Source organism: Alternaria conjuncta, assembly GCF_024043145.1.
Source record: "Alternaria conjuncta strain BMP 0040 chromosome Unknown scaffold_3, whole genome shotgun sequence".
NCBI classification, from domain to species: domain Eukaryota; kingdom Fungi; phylum Ascomycota; class Dothideomycetes; order Pleosporales; family Pleosporaceae; genus Alternaria; species Alternaria conjuncta.
The window spans coordinates 894,805-920,626 of NW_026250092.1; the positions used below are offsets into that span (position 1 = coordinate 894,805).

Genomic DNA, 25,822 nt, shown 5'->3' on the forward strand with positions numbered 1-25,822 from the left:
CACCACTTCTTGACAACTGAAGAAGTCTGTTTTCATCTGGGAAGTCTACTGACGTCCTACTGTGACATCGAATGGCATTTTCCTAGTACATCGGCACGTACTTTACACCCTGCTCCATGCACTCTCTCTTATACTGCACCAATTCGTCGGCCTTCATGTCGTCATCCTCTATCTCACGGCCATCAGCCAGATCCTCAGTGCTTGCCTCATTCCAGAAATCCATAGCATCTAGTCTCTTCCCACACTTCCAGCCGTATGCCAACCCTCCGTTCGAGATAGCTTGCACTGTCTGTACTTCCTGACTCTGCCAATCCCAAGTGCGCAAGCAACCCAAGATGTGTAATTTCGGTCTTATCTTTGAGAGTAACTTGGCGCCCTTGTGATCGAATACAGCATTCGAAATGTGCAAGTATCGTAGCCTCCTGGCATTTTTCTCGTCTCGAAACGCTTGAAGAAGCCCAGGACTACGAAGAGTGATCCAGCTATTCCCTGCTGGATTGCCATCCTCAGACCATGCGAACGTAATCTTGCGAATGTTCGGGCAGTGGTTGACAACATGGGCTAGACCTTTGTCGGAAACAAAGGACGGGTTCAAAAGTGAAAGCTCTTCGAGTTTGGGGTTGAATCTGGCCAGTGCTGAGACGCCTGAATCAAATAGAGATTTGGCGTTGAAGACAAACATCGTCAACACAGATCCACCCAAGAGTACGGCGAGGTCCTTCATGTGAGATCTGCGACTGGTGTTACTCAAAGGGATTTGATGCAGAGCGGTCTGGCAACTTACTCTGTCGCCTCGAAATTGGGTCCGAAGAACACACATTGCTTTTGGATACTGGGCCGTTTCTCGCACCAATGGTAAGCCCACCACTCCTCGTCCATGAACGCGATTTCTTTCTCGAATGGATACTTTCTCTGCCTGTACTTCACCCAAACATTTTGCGCGAGATTTGGACTGAGTGGAGCTCTTGGGGGTCCTTCGTCATCGGAAGAGTCCTCCTCATCAATGAGCGATGCGACGCCAGCACTGCTTTCGCTGTCGTATGCTTCATCAACATCCGATAAAATTGGTTCATCCTGGACGGGCTGAGGTGCCAATGCGGGGAGCACTGGGGCATTGATCTCGTGGTTCTCATGATTGCCGCTGTCGTGTACTTCTGCAGCCAGGATTTCGGGTACCGGGGCGCCTGCTTCATTCTCCTCTGGTTGCCTGTCTTCACCGCTTACTCTTCCTGCTTCCGCTTCGTAGGCATAGCCTTCTATCGGCGCTTCAATTCTAGGTTGTTTGTAGGGCTGATGAGAATCAAATGATTCGGGAAACGAATTCTTCCGCTTCAAGGTTGGTTGGCCTGGAAGATGATGTTGTACTTGGTACGGAACCTGCATATGAGTGAGCACGCGCCTTTAAAATGGCATATGAGTCTAACGTACCGCTGAGTAGTAGGATTCTGGGATGTGATAAGGGACTGGCACAGGATACGGAACCGGGACATATTGCGGGACCGCGACTTGCTGGCTAGGGAGCAGCGTCCATATTGGAGGTAGGGGTAGGGCTGGTAGGACCCGCAGAGGCTGTGGAATGTATGGGCTCTCAGGGCCAACGCGCATCTGCGGATGCAAGGTGTGCGGTGGTGGATCCATTTTCGATTTGCGAGAGTTGAATTTTAGGAAATGAGCGAGAGCAGAAGTGCGCACTGCTAGCGTATATATTCGACTCTTGTCTCAAAAATGCTGCCGCAACCTTGTGGTCTTCCTGAGGTTTACGATGTGTTCCAGATTTCGATGAGTGACAATGCGTTGCGACCGGGGTCAGCTTTGACGGCTGCAGAGCCACCACTTGCCCTCTGCCTCAAGATACCTAGGTATGAACTGAGTTCACGCTACGTCTAATCGTCCCTTGTAGTTGCAATAACGATTTCAGTTATCAGTGTAAACGATCCATAGATCATGGAACAATTGTTGTGGCGTCATAAGCTCTACTTGGGCATGTCCAGCGATTTTGGTGTATCTAGATAGCGACCAGGCTGAAACACGTCGCGGACGATCCGACTCGTGCATGCTGGCGCAGCACGCCCAGCATGAAACCCCGGGAACTCAATCTCTTTTATCACGCAAATCATGAACGCAACAGATGTTAGTTGCAGTATTTGTCGCGACAACACCTCTTAGGTTTGTGACATACAATGTGTGTGGCTTCGCCGAATACAACAACAGCATACAATGTACACCTAGCGCTATATATGGATCTCTACGCAATCCCAGGCCGGCTTCCTTGGATCGCCAACGTCGTTCCTATGGTATGACCTAAGGCCACTTATCCAAGAATAATAGTACGGCTTCCTCTTGAAGAACTGATGAGTGTTTCGCTGATTCAACTTGTGTTCAGCTTCCCATGCTGGGCTGACCCGATGTTCATTCATCGGTGATCTTTCAATGTGAAATCTTGGATTCGTGAGACTGAGTGCAAATGCAATAGCAGGCGGATAGCTAGGGCTTTCGTCCAACCGTGAGAGCAAAGGCATAAATGAATGGGGCCAACGGTTTTCCTGGTTCAAAAGCTTGCGTTCGAGAATCCTGACTCGACAGACGAGTGGATTTGGACGTTCAGACTCGCGCGCCATGCGGATGCGACGGAGGTTGGAGGATCGCTTCAACAAGTGAAGTATCGAAGTGTTGGTGAGCAACCGTGCATCGTAAAGGACTATGTCCTCGAGTGCACGAAATCCGCGAGTGATGGCGAGAATGCCGCGTTCGGTGAGCATGCTGGTATTATCACAGCGTATCACGAAGATGCTGCTGATCATCTTGTCGTCCACGGAAGCTGTCGCCGCGATATATCGGATGACTTCACTAAATTTGAAAAGGCAATTAGTACTGCTTCACTCACGAGGACTTGGGCATTTGAATACATACTCGGTAACAGGAAAGTCAGGTCCAAAGTGCAATAGTTCAATGCCTTGACCACATCCAGTCTCACACCATGAATCTTTCCAGTCTGCTTCACTCCAAAAATGTAGAAGCAGCACCCGCGGCAGTCGCCTTTTATATTTCCTCCTCTTTGACTTACACCTGTGTGCGATTCCTTCTCTTGGTTGCTATCTACTTTATCCTATGGTACTGCGATAACGCAGAGCGAAACGAGCTACTTACGACTTCCGCAACATTAACGACCTTAACGAAAAGATACTCTTACGAATAAGAGAAATCGCAAGTATAATACACTCCAAAAATGTAACGTTCTCAAATCTTGATATCCCCGGTGGTGTGACACTTCATTCCCGCTTCCGCTATCGTAGCCTTCATCTCCTCCCGAGATAGAAGCTACATTTTCGCTAGCACTGGGTGCATCGTCAAATGCCGCGGTTGTTGTCTCGGTTCGGCCCTCATGAGCTTCATGGGAATACCTTCTAGATTCTTGATCGACAATCGCTGCTGCATGTGGCGCGTTGTTTACAGGCAGGGGCGCAAAGCCCGGGTAAACCACAGGAGCTGCAGTCCTGTTAATCTTGTGCAGAGCTGGATCGGACAGTACTGGACCCGCCCTATTTCGTTTCAGCACCGGATTTTCTTCCAAGAACATAGCATCCTCGTTGGAACCGACCCCATAGACTTCTTCGCTGCGTACTCGTTCGGCAGTCGCTGCATACTCATCGATTCTGGGCAACTTTGGTCCGGTAGCACCTGGGTACTCTGCGTCTTCGCATTTCCGTTTTAATGTGTTCGTATCTGCTGCATGGCCATGGTGCTGTGCTGGTTCTTGCAGCGCTTGAGGTTGCTTGGGAACATCGCGAGCTAGTGGGTGTGGATAGCAGACTCCGGAGTTCCAGTTGTACACTCCAAATCCAGGAATGTTTAGGGAGCAAGCAATATAGTAACCGTTGGGAGCGTGAAAAGTGTCCGGGGTACTACAAGGGTGTGGCTCGCCATTGCAGCACAAGGCATGGGCGGTTTGTAGTTCACCACAGACGGGATGAAGCGTGTATTGGGCCACAAGACAATCTCGAGGACTCGAAAGATGAAGAGGGGGATGAATCAAGTGTTCTTCCTCAGGAAGGCGTGGTATAGACCTTTGCCAGTGGAGCTGCAGGTGAGAGTTTTGGGTGCTCATATCGCGTTGTGGGTAGCGGGAGAAAAGATGATGGAACGAGGTATGAGAGCGTGATTATAGATGATTTAAACTCCCTTGGTGTAGAGGTCGCTTGATCTTTCAGCCGCTCCCTGAGTTCGACAAGTGTCTCAAAAGCAAACCTTGGAATGCGTCTGGCCTTCGAGATTTCACGGTTCATAGATTCTCTCGAACAGCTCTCGGCAAGCTTTGTGCCCCTGGTGGCGAAAAGACCCACGGTTTGCGCGTCGTGCGTGGGGCATGTCTAGAACAGAACTTTCAATCATCATAACAGAGCAAAGGCGTATTGGGTGGATGAACATCGCGATAGCTGGTGTCTTCTCAACACTGAAAGCGAGATATCGCTGTGATTTTGTCCTGAACCTCAAGTGTCGCAAGGCCGGGTTGATGAGACGAGACCTCGGAAGACAGCCTGCATGAAGGCTGTCACGCTAACAGAAAAAGCGACTAGCCCAAATCCCCCCACACCTCCCACAGCACCAACCTCGTATCGTGATAGTAATTTCATAGACCACTCAATCATGTCGTCCATCAAGGTTCCGGGACTGCTCGCCGTGAGAAGTCTGGGATGGCGTAGCGTCAATGTCAGCTGCAATGGTCGACGTTCGGCTGAATGCGGCGTAGTGCGGAAGCTCCTTTCCCGTATTTAGCCTTTCCTAGCGGACCCAAGCCCGGAAAATGCCAGACTATCCATGGAACTAGAAGGTTTTTGCTTCTGTCCACGCGTTATCATGATCCTTCGAGACTGCTAAAAAGATTCTCCCGTCGCACACATACCCACCGCTTGTACCCTGCCCCGGTGTGGCTGATTCACATCACACTCGTTTCCATTACCTCTTTGGGCGCGTGGGCAGCTCGATTGGGGAGACGCAACAACGATGGTATCGTGGCGGCCGGAGACGAGATTGGAATGGTTTTTCTTTGGCACTACGACAGTTCAGGCGATTACAAATATTACGATACAGACGTTCGTATTTCCCCGCATAACTCACTCGCTAGATGAACTGTCTAACTAGGCCTAGAGTCATTCTTGTCACATACTTGAATTGGGTAAACTCGGTTGCATACCAGGTTCCGATATCTTATGTCATCCCTCTGACCTTGTGTGTCAATTCATTGGGATGTCTCTTCCAGATCATCTTGACACTTGACGCATACCGGATCAAGAACCACATCCAGGTGTTCGTTCAATGCGCCGCCAACATATGCCTTTCGATCTCGACGGTTCTTCAATATGGCGAGACTAGACATGCAGTATCTAGGATTCTCGTTAATCACGACATGTACGGCACTCCATTCGCAGATGTTGATTGGCCTTTCTGGAAGAAGATCTCACCTGGCTTGATGGTCTGTACCGTGGTCACATGTGTCAGCAGTGCCATTATGTGCCTGTTAGCGAGGGGCCTATACCGTGAGTTCTCTTGGGCTTTATACCAGCATGTCAGCCCTGACAAAAAGATACAAACAAAATACGCTGTCTACCAGGTAAGACTTGCGTCATCTTCTTTGCTTGACCATACTCACAGAACCACAGATTTACCTCGTGCTTCTCAAGTTTACACCCTACTTCGTTTTCGCGTTCATAATCTTCTACGATTTCATCGACGTCCATTTCCAGGAGCCCGAGTTCTCATTGACGATCTCAATCATCCCGGCTACTCTTGTACATGTGGCTATCGCAGTATATTTTGTCCGGCATGAGCGTCGCATTGGAATGGCGTTTGTTTTGGTAGGTCACTCAACCTCGAAAGGACTGGCACGCGCTAACATCGCATCTCACAGCTTCTACATGCCGCAAATATCGCATACCTGATCAGCAGACTCCTCGTTCTCTACGGGCACTCGTTACTTGCTGATACTCTATTGAAGGATGAGATGGTTTTCTACCTCTGCGTTGGGGTGGTCTTTTCGACGAGTGCTCTCCTGGCCGGCTGCGTTTGCTTCTACAACTTCAAAAAGGGACTAAGGCCAATTCTTTTAGGCCAGGTGCAACGCAAACCGCGGGCACATGAGCTTGAGGACGATTATTATGTACAGCGTTTGAACTACAACGTGGTGCCGTTGGCGGACCGAGACTCACAAAGATTCGCGTTGGATTGATAAGTATGATAATCTATAGTATCTAATACAATGACATTTTTGCGTATCTAGCCGCGCACTAAGCCCTGCTTCTCGGTATAATCTCCTCTCGTGTCTGATGTCCACGTATAATTTTCAAATTTGCCCGTATTTCTTCGCAAGCTTTCACGCTCTTGTCTTCCACCAGCTGATCTACGAGCACCAAATTACGAAGACGTTGGGCCTTATCTTCATTTGCAATCAATATCGCGTCGAGGTTACGCAAAGTCACACCACCATATCGTCTCGTGAGTAGATCCCCACATATTTCAATGTATTCAATGGCCGGACAGAACTCGATAAGACTCATGATGGATTGGTCACCAATACTTGGGGCCAAGTCGATTTGCACCTGTGTTAACTGCGCCATATTCGCGGCGAGGTTGGTAATAGACTGGTCGTCTAGCAGGGCACCGTTGCCCACGCGGATCGCGAGAATAGATGAACTAAATGCTGCTGGTGACCAAGCTAGCAGATTGATGTCGGCACTGTTTAGGTTTAGTATGCTAATAATAAACTCAATGACAGACGAAGACAACTTACACTGTGACAGCAAAGCTTGGTTCGAAAATGACCATGCGTATGCCTGTGCGACGCTGTGCCCTATGCCATCGTCGCTCCCAATCCTGAGGACTGCTAAATCTGAGTGTGACAGAACCCGGAAACTCGAGGGGTGGAATGGGTGTGCGTGGATAATACGTTTTGACAACATTAGAGCGTTCGATGTCGTTCCCCAAGCGTGCGGCATCTTGTGCATGTATTCTACTTTCGCTTTTGACCCCGTTGCAAAGCTCATCTTTGGAATCCGCCTCACTGCGGTCGCTCGGTTGTCTTTCGTCTTGGATATGAGTTCCACTCGCGATGCGCATGTCATTATCCTCATCGGCAGATATCGATGCCGATTTTCTTGGTAAACTTCTCGCTACACTAGGGCGGCTTTCTTGTTTTATCGTTGCTCCTGTGTTCCGCTCCACAGGGGCCCAATATCTGGATTCTGTATTGAGGATCTCTTGGTCTGCAATCTGTGCAATCCTTTCGGCTTTGATTGAGGGACGCGCCTCTTCCTCGTTTTGATATCTTTCATCGTCGTCCTCCTCCCCTTCCCCGCCGGTCTCTTCTGGGGAGCAATCTTCTTCATTCGAATGCTCTTCTCCGGTCTCTTCTTCGAGCTCATCTGCTTCTGATTCTTCCTCCTCTAAGATATCTTCCTCTTCCTCGAGTTCATCTGCTTCTGAGTCTCCCTCTTCATAACTACCTAGACGTCTAGTATCAAGATCCTCCAGACCGTCATCGCCAGAGCCCTCTGCCTCAGAACAGCTCTCTTCTGGTCCAGTTTCTTCTGACCCAGTCTCTTCTGATCCAGTCTCGTCTGATCTAGTCTCTTCTGTATCACTGTGCGCAGAATTGACTAGAAGTCTAGCGATATCTCGCTCTCGTCGAAATTGATCTAGTGGTGTGCCATTTTCCTCCAGCTCCCGTTCCAATTCATGAATTTTCTGTCGAAGCCGTTGAAGCATTTCATTTTGAAGTTGTATCGCAAGCTGTTTCAAGTCATCCAGCCTCGCCTGCTCTCTGCGCACCAATGCTACCCAGTCTATGCCTACGACATGCCCTCTGCGCCACTTAGTTGCGATATGTTCCGCGCCTGGTATATTGACACCAGCGTTGGACAGCGCCTCAGCTACAGCAGGAGTAAGCGCAATGCTTTGCCGAATCTCTAGTCCGTGTCTTTTTTCGGTGACGCTTCTCATTCGAGCTTCTTCGATGGGTTGATTGTCTAGCCGCAATTCATTCAGCAACGGCCATTCGCGCTGATTTTCCCGCATGTTCATAAAATCAACGAAATAGCCTTTGATACACCCATTTGTGCTAGGCAAGCCGTGAATTCCAACAAACACGACAGATCGACAGTGTTTTAGAATGGCGATAAGTGCCTTGTCTGTCAAATTTGGTGCATATAAGTTGATATCGAGTAGGAGGTGATTCCGTGCAACAATCGCGCGCACGTCGCCGTCTGAGAGATTGCCTTCCCTGTCGCTCAACCAAAGGCGTTTCAGAAAGCCGGTATGAAGCTTTAGCGAATTCTTCATAGAGCTAATGAAGCTGTGAGTCATGGCTTTCAGGCAATGGACTTCTTCGTCGTCTGAACATACCGTGATATCAGAATGTCGCACGTCAGAAAAACATCATACACTCGGCCTCGCAGCAGTTTCTCTCTCTCTTTTATCCAATGCCATTTATCTGCACTATCACATGCTACGCGCTGGTTCTCAGGTAGTAGTAGCCAATATTTGCGAGTTGCTTCTAACGACATTGTTCGGTGTTGGTAAGTGCGTGGCTTCGAAGGTGTGATGTGGGGGCAGGTCAGACAGTGGGGCCCGGTTGTGTTGCTTGTCGCGCGCGGGGTTGGAGTCAACTTAGTATCGATAGCAGTTCACTAACATGTAAACCGCGCCGTTTCTTCATAGGGGGTTGGTGTTGAGCGACTGGTGACTGTGGACATGTTGAGGTTCCTCGGCCTGCAGGAGCGAACCTTCCCGAAACAGCCGGACCCGTTGGGCGGGGGGTACCGGTAAACTAGTATGGGCCTCGAGGATGCCTGGCCGCAACTGAAACCAAAAAGCGTCTGCACACATCGTGCTCTCGGAACACGAGAGAGAGACAATGTCATTAGCGTTCAATGTGGAATAAGAGAAGTCTGCTCGCTCCCGAGGTCGTACAGAGTTGATGATAGAGCCTGCTGGATAAGTCCAGGCCACAAAACGATGATGTCATACTAGCGCTTCCAGGGCGCCATCACCCAATTTGGTCTCAATTGTCGGCACGATTGCGCGCTCTCGATATTGAAGTGAAAGCCACCTGAAACACTCTGAATATATCTCTTCATTGAAATCGGCTTTGGTCATACACTATCGTCTCTCTTGATTACAGTCCTCATCATAGCATCCTCCTCCTCATCCAAGGCATCTCCTCCATGGGTTTCGGCTGCCTCATAGTTCACCCCGAAGCCATCCTCGTCCAAAGGTTCTTCTTTGATGACGTTCTTAGTCAAGGCGCTTCTTTCAGAACTGCTGCCTGCGTTGGCGTTCCCAGAGGTGTTTTCCATACTTGATGACGCTTCATTGACGTTTGTGCTACTCGTCATGTCGGCCTGCTTTGCATCTTCTTCGTGACGGAGATCGGAAACTTCGCGTCTTGCAACCTTTCGAGCTGGTCGTGGTGATGATGGAGAGGTCGGATCCAGAGTCCGCTTTCTACGACTCTCTGGTTCTTCAGGGATCTTTTCTGCCTCCTCCTCCGCCTCCTCTGCCTCAAGCTCAGCCTTGCACCGTCGGATAGTATTCAACCGAGCCTGTTCCAAGCGCACCAAGCCCACCATGTCTGGGCCTACAATCTTGCCTTCTCTCCAGAAAGATGCAGCAGGTATGGCTCTTAATACGTCAGCATCCTCCTCGGCAAACATTTCTGCTAGTTGCTTGTTGTGAGGTGAGATACCGGCATCCGTGAGCGATTTTACTACTTCAGGGCTGGGTGTCTGCATCTGATCGATTCGTATGTTCCGTCGCTTTTTGAGCATGCTTCTAATGTGCGCCTTGTCGAGTGGCTGATTGGAAAAGGTAAAATGGTCCAATTTCTTCCATTTGTGCAAATTCTCCTGCTTGTTCATGTAGGATGCAAAATGGCCTTTGATCCGTCCATCTCCGCCAGCACGGTCACTACCGATTGAAATGGATACGATCTCTGGACAATATCCAAGGATATGATGGACTGAATTGTCAGTTAGATTTTTGTTTATTAGAAAAATCTCGCGTAGCCCATTGTTACGTGATACCAAATCAAGGATATCATTGTCTGATATATTGGCTGCACTATTGGCGATCTGAAGACTTTGTAACCATCCTGTATGAAGTTTTAACGACGTCATGATGTCACTGATCAAGATGTGAGCGACAGTGTTCGGAGGTCATACATACTACCCGGTCGTTCCAACTTACCTAGAGATGAGCACTCCGTCTAGATTAACACGACGGACTCGGCCTTGCAGTTTGGCTTTCTCTTTGTCCCAATCGGACTCCTTTTCGCAACAAATGGACTCGTTCTCGGAATAGGGTGACAGGCGTGGAACCTCTTCCGTCAGCGACATGATCGGATTTTGATATCTTCGGCGTGCGTGATTGCAAAAGTGCAGTTGAGCAAACAGATGGCAACAAGTCGGGTCGAGCCCCCATGTATCGTGGAATGGACGCTCCCGCAGTTGAACGTGTGCTACGATTAACACCTGCCTCACCGTCCTGAATCGTATATCGGAGCGAACTGAACGCGTTCCTTTATCGAATGTTGGGCAGCTTGGGTTCCAAAGACTTGATGAGCATGATAGCTTTGAGAGGTGCGCCGGGTTTTGCGGCTCGCGGAAAAGGGCGGAACTGAAACAGCCCAAGACTCGCTAGTTGCGGGGCCGTCCACAGATCTCAAGGCCGAACTCAAGCCGAACGCCACCGACGCGATGATCAATGTCCATACTGCTTCTTCGTCACGCGTGTCGAACACGATTTAGATCAGGCTGAGCCTTCCAAAGTTGTCTGGATTCAAAGTCTTCGTGGTAGCACGCCCATCATTCATCTTCGCGTACCCCAGGAGGGCTGACCTGTGATCAGCCCAGCCCAAATGATCGTTGGGATCAGACTTGGCCCAACAACACCTGGGCACCTGGGCACCATGCCAACTTACATGTGTCAGCGTCCTGCCGTAACAACATCGTTAATTTATATGAACGGCGTAATCTGTTCTATAGTCCCATCTATCTGGTGCCGTATGTCTTCAATAGATTTGGCCTTCACAATGGTATCAGATGTTTCGTTGTTTACTAGACGCAAGGCAACGAAACAACGGCGATAGGACGACTGCGAACACACAAAATAAGTCGAGTTTCATCAAGCTACAACTATGTAAGAGCGAACCAATTACTGTCTGAGTTCGCAAATACACCCACACCCCACCGGCATTTGTCCACCAACAACATCAGAACAGGTCTAAATCGATAGCAGATCAGGCCGCCACTTAGTGCACATCCCAGAAACACATTGCAGCCCTCCCTTCTTGTCCGGCTTTGGACAGTCAAGAAGAGGCATCCATTTCACAGGGGTTGGATCGAAGCGGGTCCCGCCACCACTACACTGCACCTGTATTGATAACAATAAGCGCGTGCGCAACCTCGTATAATTTATGGAAGACTTACAATCCAGCCCGAGTTACATTCGCAAAGGTAAACCCATGGTTCTGTGCATTTTTCATAACGCGTGGCACAAACTCCTGATCCGGTTTTGAATTCGTAAGCATCGATGGATGTGGTGAGGAGTGAAAGCGCGAAGGTTGAGGTGAGGGATAGTTTCATGACGGCGTGTGTGTCGGGAAGGTCTGAGAGATGTAAAGAACGAAGTGTCGTTCTTGACGCACAACATGCGATTTACCTTGGACACATTTATCATATCTGCGATACGAGGACCGTTTTCAGACTTCTTTCAGGTATCGATTTTTACCGATAACAAGCGCAAAAGGTGCCTGGTAACGTCTGGATTCGGATGCTCGAACAAAGACGACAGTCTTCAGTTCGTCAGGGCTTGCCCTTCCCGGCTCTTACAAACTCGATCTTCAAAGCAGACATCGTTTCACATCTGGGTAGCGGCGACGCAGGGTACTCTTTGCCACATCCCCGTGTGAATCTCACCGTGAGCATACTCCCGAATATATCAACTTCTCCAATCCATGATATTGCGACCGTATGCAGTACAGCAAGACCATTCGTTGAGAGGACTTGTGAAGGTCCCGGCTACTCATCTAAGAGAGACATGCTGGTACTGTTTCTCCTCTTTTGATCGACAATTTGCCTTCACGACTGGACAGATGGGCTCAATCAAGTCACTTCTTCCCATAAAGACATTTTTCGATGAAAAGAGGTCTCGTTCCTAAGAAACACATGTTTTAATATACCCAAGTCGCGTCTCATACAAACCTGTTATCATTGTGATGTCGGTGGAAGACAGCCGGTGTTGGCACTGAAGAAATGCCCGCGCACTACTTGAGATTTAGTAGGCCGTGTCGCGCTAGCCAAAACGCAAGACGTGTGGGAAAGGACATGCATCATGGGTACACACTACCGGACACCTCCATCGATGCATTCAGTCGGGTTTTGATCGCTCTTTCCCGAATTCTCGTCTAGCTGTGACGTCGCTGCAAGTGCGGGTACGATGTGCAGAACCGAGACCCGCATTAGGAAAATGCATGAAGCACGGCTGAAGCTCGTGCTGGTACTTGGACATATTCCACCAACGGCTCTGGAATCAATAGTATTTGTTAATTCTCTGTTCGAGCTCAACGGAGGTTTGGCGATGCGAACTCCTCCGCTCCTTCGTTGCTTCTTCATCGACAAGGCGGGGTCATGTGTTAGCGTCAACCATACCTTGAGCCGCCGCACGATCTGGAGCTACGTCTTACAACCACCGGCTCTTCGATCAACGCTCACAGATACACTACACTGGTAATGGCCAGGCGTGCACCGGTGTAGCTTCCCCTCCAATGGCCGTCGTCATCCCATTGCTCGGTCATGGCCGACGTTTCCGATTGCCTGATGGCGGTCCGGTCCAGCATGCCAGGCAATGCCATTGGCCCGCGGCTCTTCCCTCGCGTTGGAAGACGGAATCCCGTTTAGGACTATCGAAAGCTTTGGCGTCATGTAGTGGCCGAAAGAAGCAAGCGAGGCCAAGCGATGGCGCTGTCGACTCGGCGAGGATGCTATAGCGCGGCCCGCCCCCATATATGATCTGCGATCTGCAGCATCGAGATACCCAGCCCTGGTGATCTACCCGCGCCTGGCATCACATCATCCAGTCGTAAGCCGATCCATCATGCAGTCCAATGCCCCGACAAGCGAGAGCGGCAAGGCCAAAATCCCTCTCATCGACGTGCGCTACGAAGGATCGTCATTGCATATGGCAATGCCGGGTCTGATCTCGTAGGCGGTGCTCATTCAAGCTGAATGCTACGATGGTCACCTCCACCTCTTGAGTCGCCGACACTTGATGAAGAGGTCCCACTTATCTCATGCATGGTTCCAAGTTGCTGCATGTGCCTTTCCAGTAACAGTGCAGCGTATCGAACGGCAGCTGGAATAGCTCCTCCAGTTTGCCAAATGCTCTGAGAAGGTTGCGTCATACGTGGGAATATACCTCCAAGCTGCAAGCCACGACCAGCTCGTTAATGCGAGGAGCTGACTATACCGATGGCAGTATTGATGTGCCGCTTGTGATACGCTACCATGGTACGTGGGGCAGGATGCTGGTTGACGGCACTGACAGCATAAGTACCACTTTCCGCTCACCCTCATAACATATACATCTCAAACATCTTCACATCTCTCTCAATACCTCACATCATCACAATGACAGACACATTCGATACCACCGCCGACATCTCGCCAGAGAGGCTCACTATCATGAAGCTCAAGGCCAGTGGACTTCGCGATGTCTTTTCTGAGCCTTCCTCCCCCACAGGCAACCGATCTTTCTCATTCGCCAGTCAAGCAAATGGTGGCGGCCACAGCTCATCACTGACACGCCGAACGACTCGTCAGACCAGCTCATCCTCTCGTCGAGCAAGCAGCTTCCTCCAGTCGCATCGAAGCAAGATGTCTACAGAGCTCACATCACAAGCTGAGGGCAAATTCTTCGCCTTGATGGACCTCATGTCTACCGCCTCCCGAGAGGCTTCTTCGCTCAAAGAGTCATGGTCTCGTATCATGGCTGAGCGAGACAGTCTCTCCCGTGAGAGGGATGAGCTTCTCATTACCGTCGAGGAGGTGACGGAAGAGATCCAGCGCAAAGAAGCTGAACACTCACATTATGGTCATGAACACGGCGAGAGGAAGAGGCAGGTGGAGAAGCTCGTTCTTGAGCTTAACGCTGCCCTTACTCAAGTGACCGACCACAAGAAGAAGCTTGCCGATCGCGACCGCGACCTGGAGAACACCCGACATGAGCTACACGAACTTCAAAGCTCCATCACGCTCACTCATGGTGACCATGAGAGGACCAGGGCGGAGCTAGAGGCTGCGTACTCCAGGCTGAAGATCTGTGAAGGCGAACGCGATTCCGCTCGATTCGACTCAGACAAGCACCACAATGAGCTCAGGACACTTCTTCGTGAGCACACTGAGCTCAAGAGCAAGTACAACGAGACTACTTCCAAGTTTGAGTCTACTCGCAAGGAGGTCCTTACTCTTACCGACCGTATCAAGATGTTCGAGCTTGAGCGGGACGAACACCTCCACGAGAAGGATCGTCTGCACGAAGAGTTGAAGCGCGCGAAATCTCGCGTTGACGAGACTACTCGCGAGTACACTGAGCTCACTGAGCGACACGACCGTGTGCAGCGTGAGCTTCACAAGCTCAAGGAGACTGTCCGCATCATTGAGACAGAGCGTGATGACCATGCTCTGACCATTGACAACCTCCGCCGTGAGGTCAAGGCCAAGGTTCAAGGCTGGGAGGAGTCCGACGCCCGTGCTAACGAGTTCTCCCTCAAATACGAGCACATCAAGCGCGAGGTTGTTTCCGTCAAGGAGAAGTTGAGGGACGTTGAGCTCGAGCGCACAGAGCTCCGAGATGCCATTGACCGTTCTCGCGAGGACCACCGTCTCGTTGTCATTGAGCGCGACCAAGTCAAGCAAGACCTCCACGACGAGCACCGCAAGGTGGAAGATGGCCACCGCCGCATCAACATCTTGGAAGACTCCCTCCGCCGCGCAGAGCTGACGATCACCGAGATCAAGTCAGAGATCCACACTCTGACCGAGCGCAACAAGGTGCTTTACCGTGAGGGCGAAGACTCACGCGGCAAGCACGGTCATCTCACCGGCGAGATCAGCAGCCTCCAGGAGAAGCTCGTAATCTTCCAAACCGAGATCACCAACCTGAAGTACGCTCGCGACCGCGCGCACTCCGACCTCAACGCCTGGAAGCACAAGTACGAGGAGATCACCGAGACCATCTCCACCTACGACGACTCCTCCGCTGAGTTCGAGTTCGAGATAACCTCACTCCGCACTCTACTCAACGAGGCCCGCGAACAGAAGGAACGCGCCATCTCCGCGCGTCACGCCGCCGACCGCGAGCGCGACGAGTACATGGCCAAGTACGAGGAGAAGTGCCGCGAGATGGAGCGTTTCGAAGAGTCAGCCAGCAGCGTCTACCATGCCAGCAGTGGTGGCGTAGCCCGTGGCGGCTCCAAGATCTCCAGGGTAGTTTCGAGCGGTACCACTGTTCACAACCACAGCGCCTCGGGTGGTGGTCACAGCCACGGACACAGCCATGGGCATGAGCATGGCGAAGGGAATTCTATCTTCGCGCATTAGTTACGATGTCGATCGATTGGGGTTTCATTGCTGGACGGACTGGCGCATGATGGGTGAGGAGGTGAGGAGACGGAGGGGCGTATTTGAGACGAGCAGGCCGAGTAGGCCGGGCACGGCGGAGACGAAATTGAGTTGTTGAGGAGTAGTACGGTGTCAAAAGTTAAAAAGCCGGTATGGGTGGTAGGATAGTACTATAGCCTAGGTGTAATTGTAAAGATTTCCAAGTTATCTCATGTTGTTTCGAAGTCGTGAAAAAGACGTTTTCGCCAGCCATGGTGTACTTATCTGTCACTGTGTGATGCGCAATCTGTTCAAGTCATTAGCAACCACCGTTACATACAAGAAGAATTGTTGGTAGTGTGTATTCATGTGTAGCAGAAGGCCGCTATAGACGTCTCGCGACGCAAACGCGAACCATGTGGCCAGTATGAGCAGGCTGACCCTGAACCCGTGGCCTGCCCTATCGGCCTGATACCCTGCAAGTAATGAAAAGCTTTGTACAGGGGCTACGTGATACTAGAATGAAGATGCTACTTCGCTTGCTCAGCAACGCATAACCAGAACGAAAGCAGATATGTACTCTCCAGCCAGACACAAGTCGTCTAGCTGAAGATAGCAGCAGGCGCGGAAGGCCTGGGGGGAGTCGGGTTGAGAAGACCATCCTCCTCTTCAACATCGTCCTCGACATCGAGGGGAGGGCTGTCGTCACGGACCACAATGTCGGTGTCGATGGTAGTGAGAAGGGTGTTGCCATCCGCGTCTGCCTCCATCTCGACGTCGTGCATGCTCATCTCAACGTCCTCGTGTACCGGCTCGATGTTCTCGTCGTTCTCGCCCTCCTCTGGGTACTGAGGCTCGTCGTTCTCGGGGAGCTCTTCGGGGAACTCGTCGTTTGCCTCCTCGGGTGAGTCTTCGGCGTACTCGTCTCTCTCCTGCTGCTGCAGCGCAGCAACAGCCTGCATGTCTTCCTCGTCTTCAACGAGGTCTTGTTGACCGTTCATGTCGATACCGCCGTCACTGTCCTCTTGGTATTGATCGCGATCCTGCTCTGAGGATACGAGCGCATCCTGGGCATCTTCAACTTCAACGACTACGCCGTCTTCTTGCTGCTCTGCGATAGGGGACTCGTCAGCTTCGATGAGGTCGTTGAGGTATTGGTCGATCTGAGCGACGTATCGGTCGGGAATCTGGCGCACGGTATGGCCGCGCATCTTGCGAGGGGCGAGAGGCTTCGTGGGCTTCGTCACTTGTTTCGGAGGAGGGGCAACAGCGGCAGCAGTCTTGGGTGGCCGTCCGCGTCTGGAGGTTGGCTTTGGAGCTGGCTTTGGAGCTGGCTCGCTCTTCTTGGCTGGCAGTCGGGTGCGCAATTTGGATCGCATACGTGGATCGAGGCGGCGAGCAACGGGCTCAGGCTTGACCTTGCTGGTGTTGCGAGGAGACGACCTCTTGCCGATGCGAGGGGAGCCAGCGACGCGGTGAAGGTCGACTGCAGCGCGCGCTGGACGGCCACGCTTGGGTGTAGCTGGAGCTTGCTCTGCAACAGCCTCTTTCTTGGGGCGTCCACGGCTCTTGACCGGCGCGTCTTCTTCTTGTACAGTGACGGCGTCCTTCTTGGGCCTTCCTCTGCCCTTCTTGACTGCTACTACTGCTGCGGCTTCTTCTTCGACAGTGGGTTCCGGCGCAACCTTGGCCTGGCGACCGCGTTTCTTAGGCTCCGGCGCGGCTTCGACGGGCTCTTCAGCTTGTGCTTTCGCAGGGCGACCGCGCTTCTTCGGGGGCTCGGCGACGACATCGGCTTTGGCGGCGCGACCTCGCTTCATTGGCAATGCGACAGGCGCTTCTTCAACCGCGGCGGCGGCCTTGCCGCGAGGAGTACGTGCTTTCGGGGGCATTGCAGGGTCGCGATGGGTTCTGAGGGAATGCGCGATGGCAATTGAGTATCGTGGCGCGTTATGAAAACGCGTTTGGGGAAAGTCGCGTTGGTTGTCGGTGGGTCGAGCTGTGGAGTGCGAGAAGCCGCGTCTCACTCTCTCACTCACTAGCGCTGTCGCGGTGCACGTGTATAAAGTCACTAAGAACGACAGTCCACTAGAAATTTTCTTTGTACGGGCTTGTAGGCCTGCCTTCACTTCTGAAAGCTTTAGTTGCCATTGGGTAGCAAGATCGATCCTCAAGTATTAGGTTGAGTCTTTCACAAATGCACACTCGCAGTTATGAAGCCGCTCAAGGTCGCCGCATGGTTTAGGAAACACGCTTTCGCAAGAAATTACAATATATTACACATAGCAAGCTTGACCCTGCTCTAGGATCAGATGCCATATCTAAGTAAGGTATAAAGTAGTCTAAAGATAGAACTTTTAGAGATGAACAGAAGAAGAATACAAAGCCCAGACTCCAAACGTTGACCAAGAACGCCGATGCATTAGCGAGAAATAGGCAATTTATCCTGAGTAACGAGCGGCAAGAACACAAAGGCGCCCACTCACTCCGCCTTCTTACTCGCCTTGGTCCTCAGCTTCATGAGAACATAGACCAACGCGTAACTCGAAATAGCAAAGATGACGCAGATCGCCGCATCCCTCCATCCGTAGTAGTAGTCGTTCAAGTTGACCGTGTACAGGTAGTCACTTCCCCTAGTGTACTGGCACACTCTGCAGTCGGAAGTAGCATCGGGGTTCACGAGGTTTGTGCGACTGCCTGGTCCAGCCATCCATGCTTGCAGATAATCGCTGCAAGTCTGGCCAGCTGGGGGATCGAACATTGCAAACTCGGACTCGGAGCACTTGATCTCCCAGTCAAAGTCTGTGAAGACGAGCAACGACCCCATGAGGTAGTTGAAGGGGTTCATCCAGTAAATCCAGTAGCGCCAAAATTCCTGGATCTGCGCATAGGGCACAAGGACACCGCAGAAAGAGACGAGGACTCCAATGATGAGGGGGTTGACTAGCGAGGCAAATACAGCGTTCGGAGCGTACGCGGCAACGAACTGACCGATACCCGTGTAGATGAACTGATAAATGAGCATGACGAAGAACACGGCGCCTGCCTTGTTGGAGTCCGACGGAAGACCAGCAGTGTAGTAGAAGCAGACGTAGTAGAGAATGGCGCAGATGATGAGGTACGGAATCTCGGAGACGACGAGGCCGGTGACGAAGGCGATCCAAGAGTACATCTTCGACTTCTTCTCACGTGTTTCGTAGATGTCGCGACGGTCGATGAAGAGGGGCTGCAGTTGCGCAATGACACCTGGTGCGACGAAGATGTAGTTGAACAGAGAGAAGAGGATGAGCTGTTGGTCGGCGACGGTGTTGCCAATCTTCCAGAAACTGAAACCAATCAAGAGTGCGGTACCGATGTGAAGGGCGAACTTGTTGTTAACGTAGTCGACGTTGCGGTACATGCTGACGTTGGCCCTGTTGGTGACAATCTTGGTTTGTGTCCAGAGACTCGTCGCAAACTCATGACCGTCATCCGTGGTACCGGGCTCTTTGCCAGCAGCATCGGTGATGATATGATCGAGGTCTTGGTGCATGCGTGCAGCTTCTGGCGAGTCTAGCCAGACTTGGTGCCAATCTTTGCCCTGTGTACCTGTAACTACGTCGATCATGTGTTCTGCTGGGTTGGCACCCGGAGGGCATGGAGCATCGTATCGCTCAAAGTATTCCTTGATGGTAGAAGCGTTGTCCCCGATGTCACCGAAGTACACGGTCTTGCCGCCCTTTGCGAGAAGCAGAAGAGTGTCGAATTGGGCGAAGAGCAGAGCGGACGGTTGATGAATGGTAACCAAGACGGCCTGGCCAACGTCGGCAAGCTTGCGAAGGAATCGGACGGTGTTGAAAGCGGCTTGGCCATCCAAACCAGCTAGACGGTGTTAGTGAGGAACTTGAGAAATGGTAGCAGGTACTTACAGGTAGGCTCATCCAGGAAGATCAAAATCGAAGGCTTAGAAACAAGCTCGACACCAATAGTGACGCGCTTGCGCTGCTCAACCGATAAACCAGCTCCAACACGACCAATCAAGGTATGTTCCAGGTCGTGGAGCTCGAGCAGATCGATGATAGTGTCGACGTAAGCCAGCTTCTCCTCGCGGGGTGTATCGCGGCTTTGACGAAGGAGGGCGGAAAACTCGAGTGCTTCCCGGACGGTCGCGAAAGGCTCGTGGACATCGAGTTGCTCGCAGTAGCCCGCGGAACGTTGGAATGAAACAGGAAGTGGTCGGCCGTCGACAAGGATCTCTCCATGAATAGTTCCATCAGTCTTTCGCTGAGCCAGTACATCCAAGAGGGTCGTCTTGCCAGCACCAGATGAGCCCATCAAAGCTCCCAGCATACCAGGTTTGACGTAGCCGTGAACATTGTCCAGAAGCGTGCGGTCACCAGATGGGGTCTTGACAACGTAAGATAGGTTGCGCCAGGTGAAGACAGAGGTGTTGCGCATGAGGTTGGCACTCAGATCCTGAGTTTCGGTAGCCTTCTCGTTAGCGCCGTCGGTTCTGGGGCTCTTCTCATTTGCCTGGGCTTCTTCATCGCCGGGTGTGATAGAGCGTGGGACCTTCTTCTTGTTCTCACGGGGGATTAGGAGAGCGCCTCCAGAGCTGGCCGAGTCGTCCCATCGGAGTGTGAAGAAGATGGTCAGGCCCACGAAGAGGAACCACCAGGCGAACAGAATACCGACGTTGCGCCAGATGTGGCCCTTGGCGTAAGAAAGACTCTCCAGGTAATCGTCACCACTGACCGAGGTAGCCCCAGGCTTAGCTCCGCCAACACCTGCGCAAGCTTGGTTGACGCCGTTCTGATATTGAGGGAGGAAGTTCGGGATGAGGTTGTTGTTGACACAAGGAATGTCTTGACCGGAGAACTCGTTCGCCATCAGAGATTCGAAGCCATAGCTCAAAGGATCAATCCAGTAGATCCAAACGAACCATGGATGCATCGCGGGCTTCGGGATCTGGTAGCCAATGTAGAGAATGAGAGCTGTGATGGAGAAACCCGAAACCTTGGAAGCGGCGTCGAAGTTGGGGAAGGCGGCGCCCACCATGCGGAAGAAGGCAGTCATGACGAAAGTGACGACGTATACGACGAACCTGTCAAAGCGTGTTAGTACGACTGATGTATAAGACAGGCCTTCATCGCCTACCATGCAGTAAAGAAAGCAGCAGCTGTAGCCTTCAAAGCCACCATCCAATACAGCACTACCATAAACATAGTGACTTGGAACAGTAGAATTGGGACATCGGCTGCGATCTGGGCGATACAGAAAGCTGCCGGGTTGTAGAAAGCGAAGTTCTTGTGTTTGGCGAGGATAGGGCGACCGAAGAAGCTGTCCGTAACCTCCGACATGGCCAGCAATGCGTTGAAGAGTAGAGCCAAGAAGAGAGCTCCTCCCTTGACGAACAGACCAGAAGAGGTCGCGGGGGCGTTGTAGAAGAGCGAACCGGCGATCTAAAAGCGGAGTCAGTTATCAATTCGAACACATCTTGTGACACTGCATAGTAGCTCGGAGAGGAAGGGTGAGACTTACGAGTGCCTGGAAGAGTGTAGAACCTTGCTTGATGATGAAAGTCGCTTTGTCTCCCCAGAGGATCTGGTATTGCCGAGCCACACAGGCCTTCACCTGGTTATAGAACGAGACTGTCATGGGAGATGATGCTGGAAGATGCTTCGACTTGTCTATCGCCATAGCTTCGACAAAGGACTGGGTGTTCGACTTCGCGGCGTCACTTGTGGGATATGACAGTTCTTGTTCCATGGCAGCCTTGATGGAAGACCGTTGGTAGGCCTGCTCTAGCTCAATGTTGTTGCGTGGGAAGCCTTCAAATCCGGATTTGATCTGTCGCTCAGATGGTACTGTCACACCAGTGAGGAAGTCGGCAACGTTCGCACCCTCGCTGCATACGAAGCCCTGCTCTTCCATGAAGGGTCGAGCTTGTTCGCGAGTGCCGTAGAAAACTTGCTTGCCCTCGTCGAGCACGAGGACTTTGTCGAAAAGGTCGTAGATACCGTTGCCTGCCTGGTATAATGTGACGATTGTAGCAATGCCCATCGCGTCTGTCAAGCATCTGAGAGCACGAGTGTACTCTAGAGCAGTGCTTGCGTCGAGACCACGCGTGGAATTATCCTGTGTCATGTCAGCGTCCATCATTGCGGATGCGAAAGAGCTTGTTGTCCTCAGCTTCATGGATGGTTGGTGAACTTACCCAGCAGGCTACGCTGGCGCGATTGGCCAAAGTCTCGATAATAGAGACTCGTTTGCGCTCTCCGCCAGATACACCGCGAACAAAGGCGTCGCCAACCTTGGTGTCCTCGGTGTGAGATATTCCCATAGAATCCATTAAGAATGACTTGAACTTCTGGCGATACTCCTCGGGAGTGGCGGAATCCCTCGGAAGAGTACGTGGGATGTTCAGTCTTGTAGCGAAGTCCATGGTCTTGCCTACTGTGAGCGTAGGGAAGAAAAGCTCCTCTTCGGTGTTGATGACGATGTTGCCGCGATATTTTTTGGCTTCCTTGGCGTCCATCGAGCCAAAGTGCACATCGCCTTCGACTTGTGCGTACCCCTTGCGCTTGTTGGCGAGCATCTTCAGTAAGGTGGTGCATCCAGATCCAGGCCTTCCCAGCACCAGCAGCATCTCGCCCGGCTGTACGCTGCCGAAGCTGTTGTCGAGAATGGTCTTCAGTTCTGGTTTTTGTCGTGACTCCTTGATCTGCTGTGGAATGTTGAACTGGCTGAGCACATTCTCCTGCAAACGTGCGTCTGAAGGCACCACTTTGACAGTGAGCCCGCTCCATGTAACACCAAGTCTTCGTCCATCGGTTGGATCGTTTTGCTGAAGATCCTTCACATCGCTTGCCAGCCTCCATTCATCCACCTTGGTCTTGGCGGAATCGCTGTCTGCACTGTCGTCTTCTCGTTGGATGTTCTCGTCTTGTCTTGATTTGCCGGAAAATGTGCGGGATAGTGTTCGCATGATGTCTTCACCAGCGCCGGAAGGTATGTTCATACCGCTGCTCCTCCTACGGCCCTCCATTTTGGCGTTGATCGAACAGTCCGTCCAGGATTCTCGTCTTTCTGAGATGTGATGATGATAGCGACTAAAGATCGGATCCCGGAATTAGAGGTGAAAGCTTCAAGCAGGTACTACTCAAAAGAATATTGGGGTTGTAGTGATATACATGAGCCTATGGGGACTGCTGTGGGTCCTGATCGATTAGAAAAGTCTAGGGAGAGTCGGGCGTCGACATTAGCGACTCCGAGCTTACTGACGTCGCAGGCGCAATTGCGTGCATTACTTCCTTCAACGGACGAAGCAGGGGCTCACACGAGGCAGGAAGCCACGGGCACCGACTGCTGCGGAACGACTGCATACGGCCAAAATTCGGTCATCTTGATTGGTTCAAGAGGCTATCCAGGCAGCAAGTGCAGATTCGGCAGTCTAGACTGCCCTGATGCTAGATTCAGGGTCAACTAGAGACAAAGTCCCTGCTTCCTGTACTGGGCGCTGTTGTAGCGGGGCGGAGCTGAAATTGGTCCTGATAGCGTTTCTTAGCGGATGGTTTGAGGATCGATTCGGGCTCGGCCGAACGCCTGAAGCACCGAAGAGCGACCCAAACCCGTGAAAACGGTTCCACCAGGGCCTCAATGTGTCGGACATGCTCTCCGCGAGGTTTCAACTAATCGTAAAGACAGATTTGTAGCCATCGGCATGTGGAGGGCCACACTAAATTGTCGATGTGCTCTTAATGCTCGCTGTTCGTACCTTCGAGTGACCGGCTTGTTGTGCGAAATCAGTATCCACACTCAACAGATTGCCGCTTTGCCTGATCACAAATCCTACGCGTTTCGACGCGACAACCTTACTTTCGTACATGTCGTACATAGTACCGTACGTACCGTACATTGCTTGTACGAACATGCGGGCGAAAGGTTGTACCGGTCGCGATCAGGGCCGATTACAGCGTGCGCTCAAGTACCGAGCGATGCGTCATGAATTTGTCGAAGCACGACACCGCTCGCGCGCAAAAGACCGAATACCGATGACGACAGTCAGCAACGCTTACGTGTAAAGACGTTTTGCTGTTCCATGGATGGCGGTGCAGAGCGGAAGTGCGGAATGTGTCTGGAGGCAGAGAGCGGGTTCCGCGGCGTCCGAATTCGAGATGGCGCCAAGGTACTTGGCATTAATTCACTCACCAGATAGCAGTGCACGTTTCAATGCTTTCGCTTGAGATTCAAATAGACGACTAGTCTAACTCACGAGGAAAGTGTTACAGGGTTAGTATACAGTAAGGATCTTTAGATACCGGTTAGCAACTTTTCGTCCCTCAGATGCGCGCGCAGACGTCATCGCATGCGACCCCGATCGTCGGGATCGGACGGCGTGCACAGTGGCTGCCGTCCCGTCCCAGGATATGCCCATGGCATACACGCATCCTTGGACGCCAGCAGCTGACACGCCTTGTCGTATACCTTGCACCATCATTGGGCACTCGAACAGCTCCAAATAAAGCGCACCTACCTGAACGCCTGAGGGGTCACATATTGTATACTAAGGTTAGCGGAATTCCTGGAAGATACCGCAGAAACAAAGAGAAGGGTTGTTCACCGTCATCTCTGTGAATGCTGCTATACACTGTCGTCGGCCTCCATATATGAGCAGACAGTGGAGGTTAAGATGCCACTAACCTTGTCAAAGTTAAGTTGCATGCAGCATGCTTTTAAGCGAGCAAATTTGACCAACCCCTCGTTCTACTCCACGAAGAGACTCATCCCATGCCGTCGTTGTCTATGCAGACAGCATGGTGGTACGTTCGAGGATATGTGATGTTTTGTGAGCCGAACTTCCATCAAATCACGTGAACCAATCCTTCACTCTGATCTTCAGCATCGGTGGTTTAGTGGTAAAATTAGCCGTTGCCATCTATCTTGGACAGTTTCGGCTAGCCCCGGGTTCGGTAAGTTTAGATCGTCTACTTCATTCGATCCATTGTTCTAACAACACGATAGATTCCCGGCCGATGCACTACTCGCTTTCTTTTTGGTGCCACCCATCTGTGTACGACAATAATTTTTGCTCTTGTTTCATCTCAATTACTGCGGGCTGTACCCAGCACATTGCAGAGAGCGCGTTTAAGGCTGCAACCAATGCGATCTAAAAGCTCGTCCGCACTAGACAGCTTTACGCCTCGTTTGTGTTAACCGCGCTTCCTTTCTAGTAGGACGGACGAGGTGGACTGAAAAGCGATATAACTTCCAATATTCTTACAATACCTATCACCATGGCGTGTAGCAATGCCAGCTCTCTTCTTCGCCTGCCCCGCGAACTGCGCGATCGGATCTACACATACGCCCTTCACGAGTCAGACGGCCTCATTTTCCACCGCGAAGATGACTACAAGGCATACTTCTGTACCGATTGGCGTCAACCACGGGAAGCCAATCAGCTTCAGTACACCTGCTGGCAGCTTCGCTCGGAGACACTCAAAGTCGAATGGCAGCTGAACGACCTTGTCTTTCTGAACCACCCGGAACGGCGTGGCAAATTTACGACAAAAACACCCCCTGTACAGCTCCTAGGCTTCCTGGACATGTGCAGCGAAAGTTGGAGACAGCGAATCCGTTGCATCGTTCTGTTGGCTCAAGACCATTTTGGGGACTACGGCAGCCTCTCAAATCTACGTCACCACGTCCATGATCTAAACCTCGTCGCTCTCACCTGCGAGAACTACACTCACATGACCGTGAGATGGCACCTCGATCTTGGACAGAACTCGCTGAGCGATCTTATCATGTACGGCCTCGTAGTAGTACGAGGTCTTCGTGGCAATGCCGTCGCCGTAGAGAATATTCTCAAAGAGCTGGGAATGAAACCCGAGTCTGTCAGAATGGGGACATTCTTGCAGTCTTGGTGTGGCGAATGGAGGCGCTGCTGTGGTTTCAATGCGTATGAGAACGTACTCCCGGCACGAAGATTCCGTATTGTCCCTTTCGGTGAGATCATGGACGCGGAAGACATTCGCATGAAGATGGGCTGGTGTGAGGCTGAAGATGAACCCACTCATTGGGATGCTCCAGGGGTCGTAGGTGCTCACTTCTTCGAGAAACGTCTTGCTCTTGCCATGGAATGGGCAAGAGATGGGTTCTAGGAGGATGGCAAAGCATTGGTGTCGATCGTTCCG

The 25,822-nt window shown here is 51.6% G+C and overlaps 8 protein-coding genes and 1 non-coding gene across 9 annotated transcripts; 4 read left to right on the forward strand and 5 right to left on the reverse strand.

The window, feature by feature from the left end:
• Positions 1-82: 82 nt before the first annotated feature.
• On the reverse strand, positions 83-1,490 carry J4E85_002272 (uncharacterized protein; the record flags this gene model as incomplete). Its single annotated transcript, XM_051466552.1, has 3 exons — positions 83-731; positions 785-1,273; positions 1,429-1,490. 3 exons carry the CDS (start codon positions 1,488-1,490, stop codon positions 83-85), a joined length of 1,200 nt encoding a protein of 399 aa, XP_051329407.1.
• Positions 1,491-5,404: 3,914 nt separating this feature from the next.
• J4E85_002273 (uncharacterized protein) lies at positions 5,405-6,223 on the forward strand (the record flags this gene model as incomplete). Its single annotated transcript, XM_051466553.1, has 3 exons — positions 5,405-5,608; positions 5,658-5,852; positions 5,906-6,223. 3 exons carry the CDS (start codon positions 5,405-5,407, stop codon positions 6,221-6,223), a joined length of 717 nt encoding a protein of 238 aa, XP_051329408.1.
• A 58-nt stretch (positions 6,224-6,281) lies between these two features.
• J4E85_002274 (uncharacterized protein) lies at positions 6,282-7,758 on the reverse strand (the record flags this gene model as incomplete). Its single annotated transcript, XM_051466554.1, has 2 exons — positions 6,282-6,729; positions 6,785-7,758. The coding sequence occupies 2 exons, from the start codon at positions 7,756-7,758 to the stop codon at positions 6,282-6,284; spliced, it is 1,422 nt and encodes a 473-aa protein (XP_051329409.1).
• A 1,385-nt stretch (positions 7,759-9,143) lies between these two features.
• On the reverse strand, positions 9,144-10,385 carry J4E85_002275 (uncharacterized protein; the record flags this gene model as incomplete). Its single annotated transcript, XM_051466555.1, has 2 exons — positions 9,144-9,957; positions 10,237-10,385. 2 exons carry the CDS (start codon positions 10,383-10,385, stop codon positions 9,144-9,146), a joined length of 963 nt encoding a protein of 320 aa, XP_051329410.1.
• Positions 10,386-13,676: 3,291 nt separating this feature from the next.
• Positions 13,677-15,647, forward strand: J4E85_002276 (uncharacterized protein; the record flags this gene model as incomplete). Its single annotated transcript, XM_051466556.1, has 1 exon — positions 13,677-15,647. One exon carries the CDS (start codon positions 13,677-13,679, stop codon positions 15,645-15,647), a length of 1,971 nt encoding a protein of 656 aa, XP_051329411.1.
• A 602-nt stretch (positions 15,648-16,249) lies between these two features.
• J4E85_002277 (uncharacterized protein) lies at positions 16,250-17,539 on the reverse strand (the record flags this gene model as incomplete). The annotated part of the gene is made up of 1 exon (XM_051466557.1): positions 16,250-17,539. One exon carries the CDS (start codon positions 17,537-17,539, stop codon positions 16,250-16,252), a length of 1,290 nt encoding a protein of 429 aa, XP_051329412.1.
• Positions 17,540-18,129: 590 nt separating this feature from the next.
• Positions 18,130-22,674, reverse strand: J4E85_002278 (uncharacterized protein; the record flags this gene model as incomplete). The annotated part of the gene is made up of 5 exons (XM_051466558.1): positions 18,130-19,508; positions 19,556-20,730; positions 20,784-21,088; positions 21,168-21,764; positions 21,844-22,674. The coding sequence occupies 5 exons, from the start codon at positions 22,672-22,674 to the stop codon at positions 18,130-18,132; spliced, it is 4,287 nt and encodes a 1,428-aa protein (XP_051329413.1).
• Positions 22,675-24,527: 1,853 nt separating this feature from the next.
• J4E85_002279 lies at positions 24,528-24,666 on the forward strand. Its single transcript has one exon. It is a non-coding gene; the product is annotated as a tRNA-Gly (tRNA).
• Positions 24,667-24,922: 256 nt separating this feature from the next.
• J4E85_002280 (uncharacterized protein) lies at positions 24,923-25,789 on the forward strand (the record flags this gene model as incomplete). The annotated part of the gene is made up of 1 exon (XM_051466559.1): positions 24,923-25,789. One exon carries the CDS (start codon positions 24,923-24,925, stop codon positions 25,787-25,789), a length of 867 nt encoding a protein of 288 aa, XP_051329414.1.
• Positions 25,790-25,822: the final 33 nt, after the last annotated feature.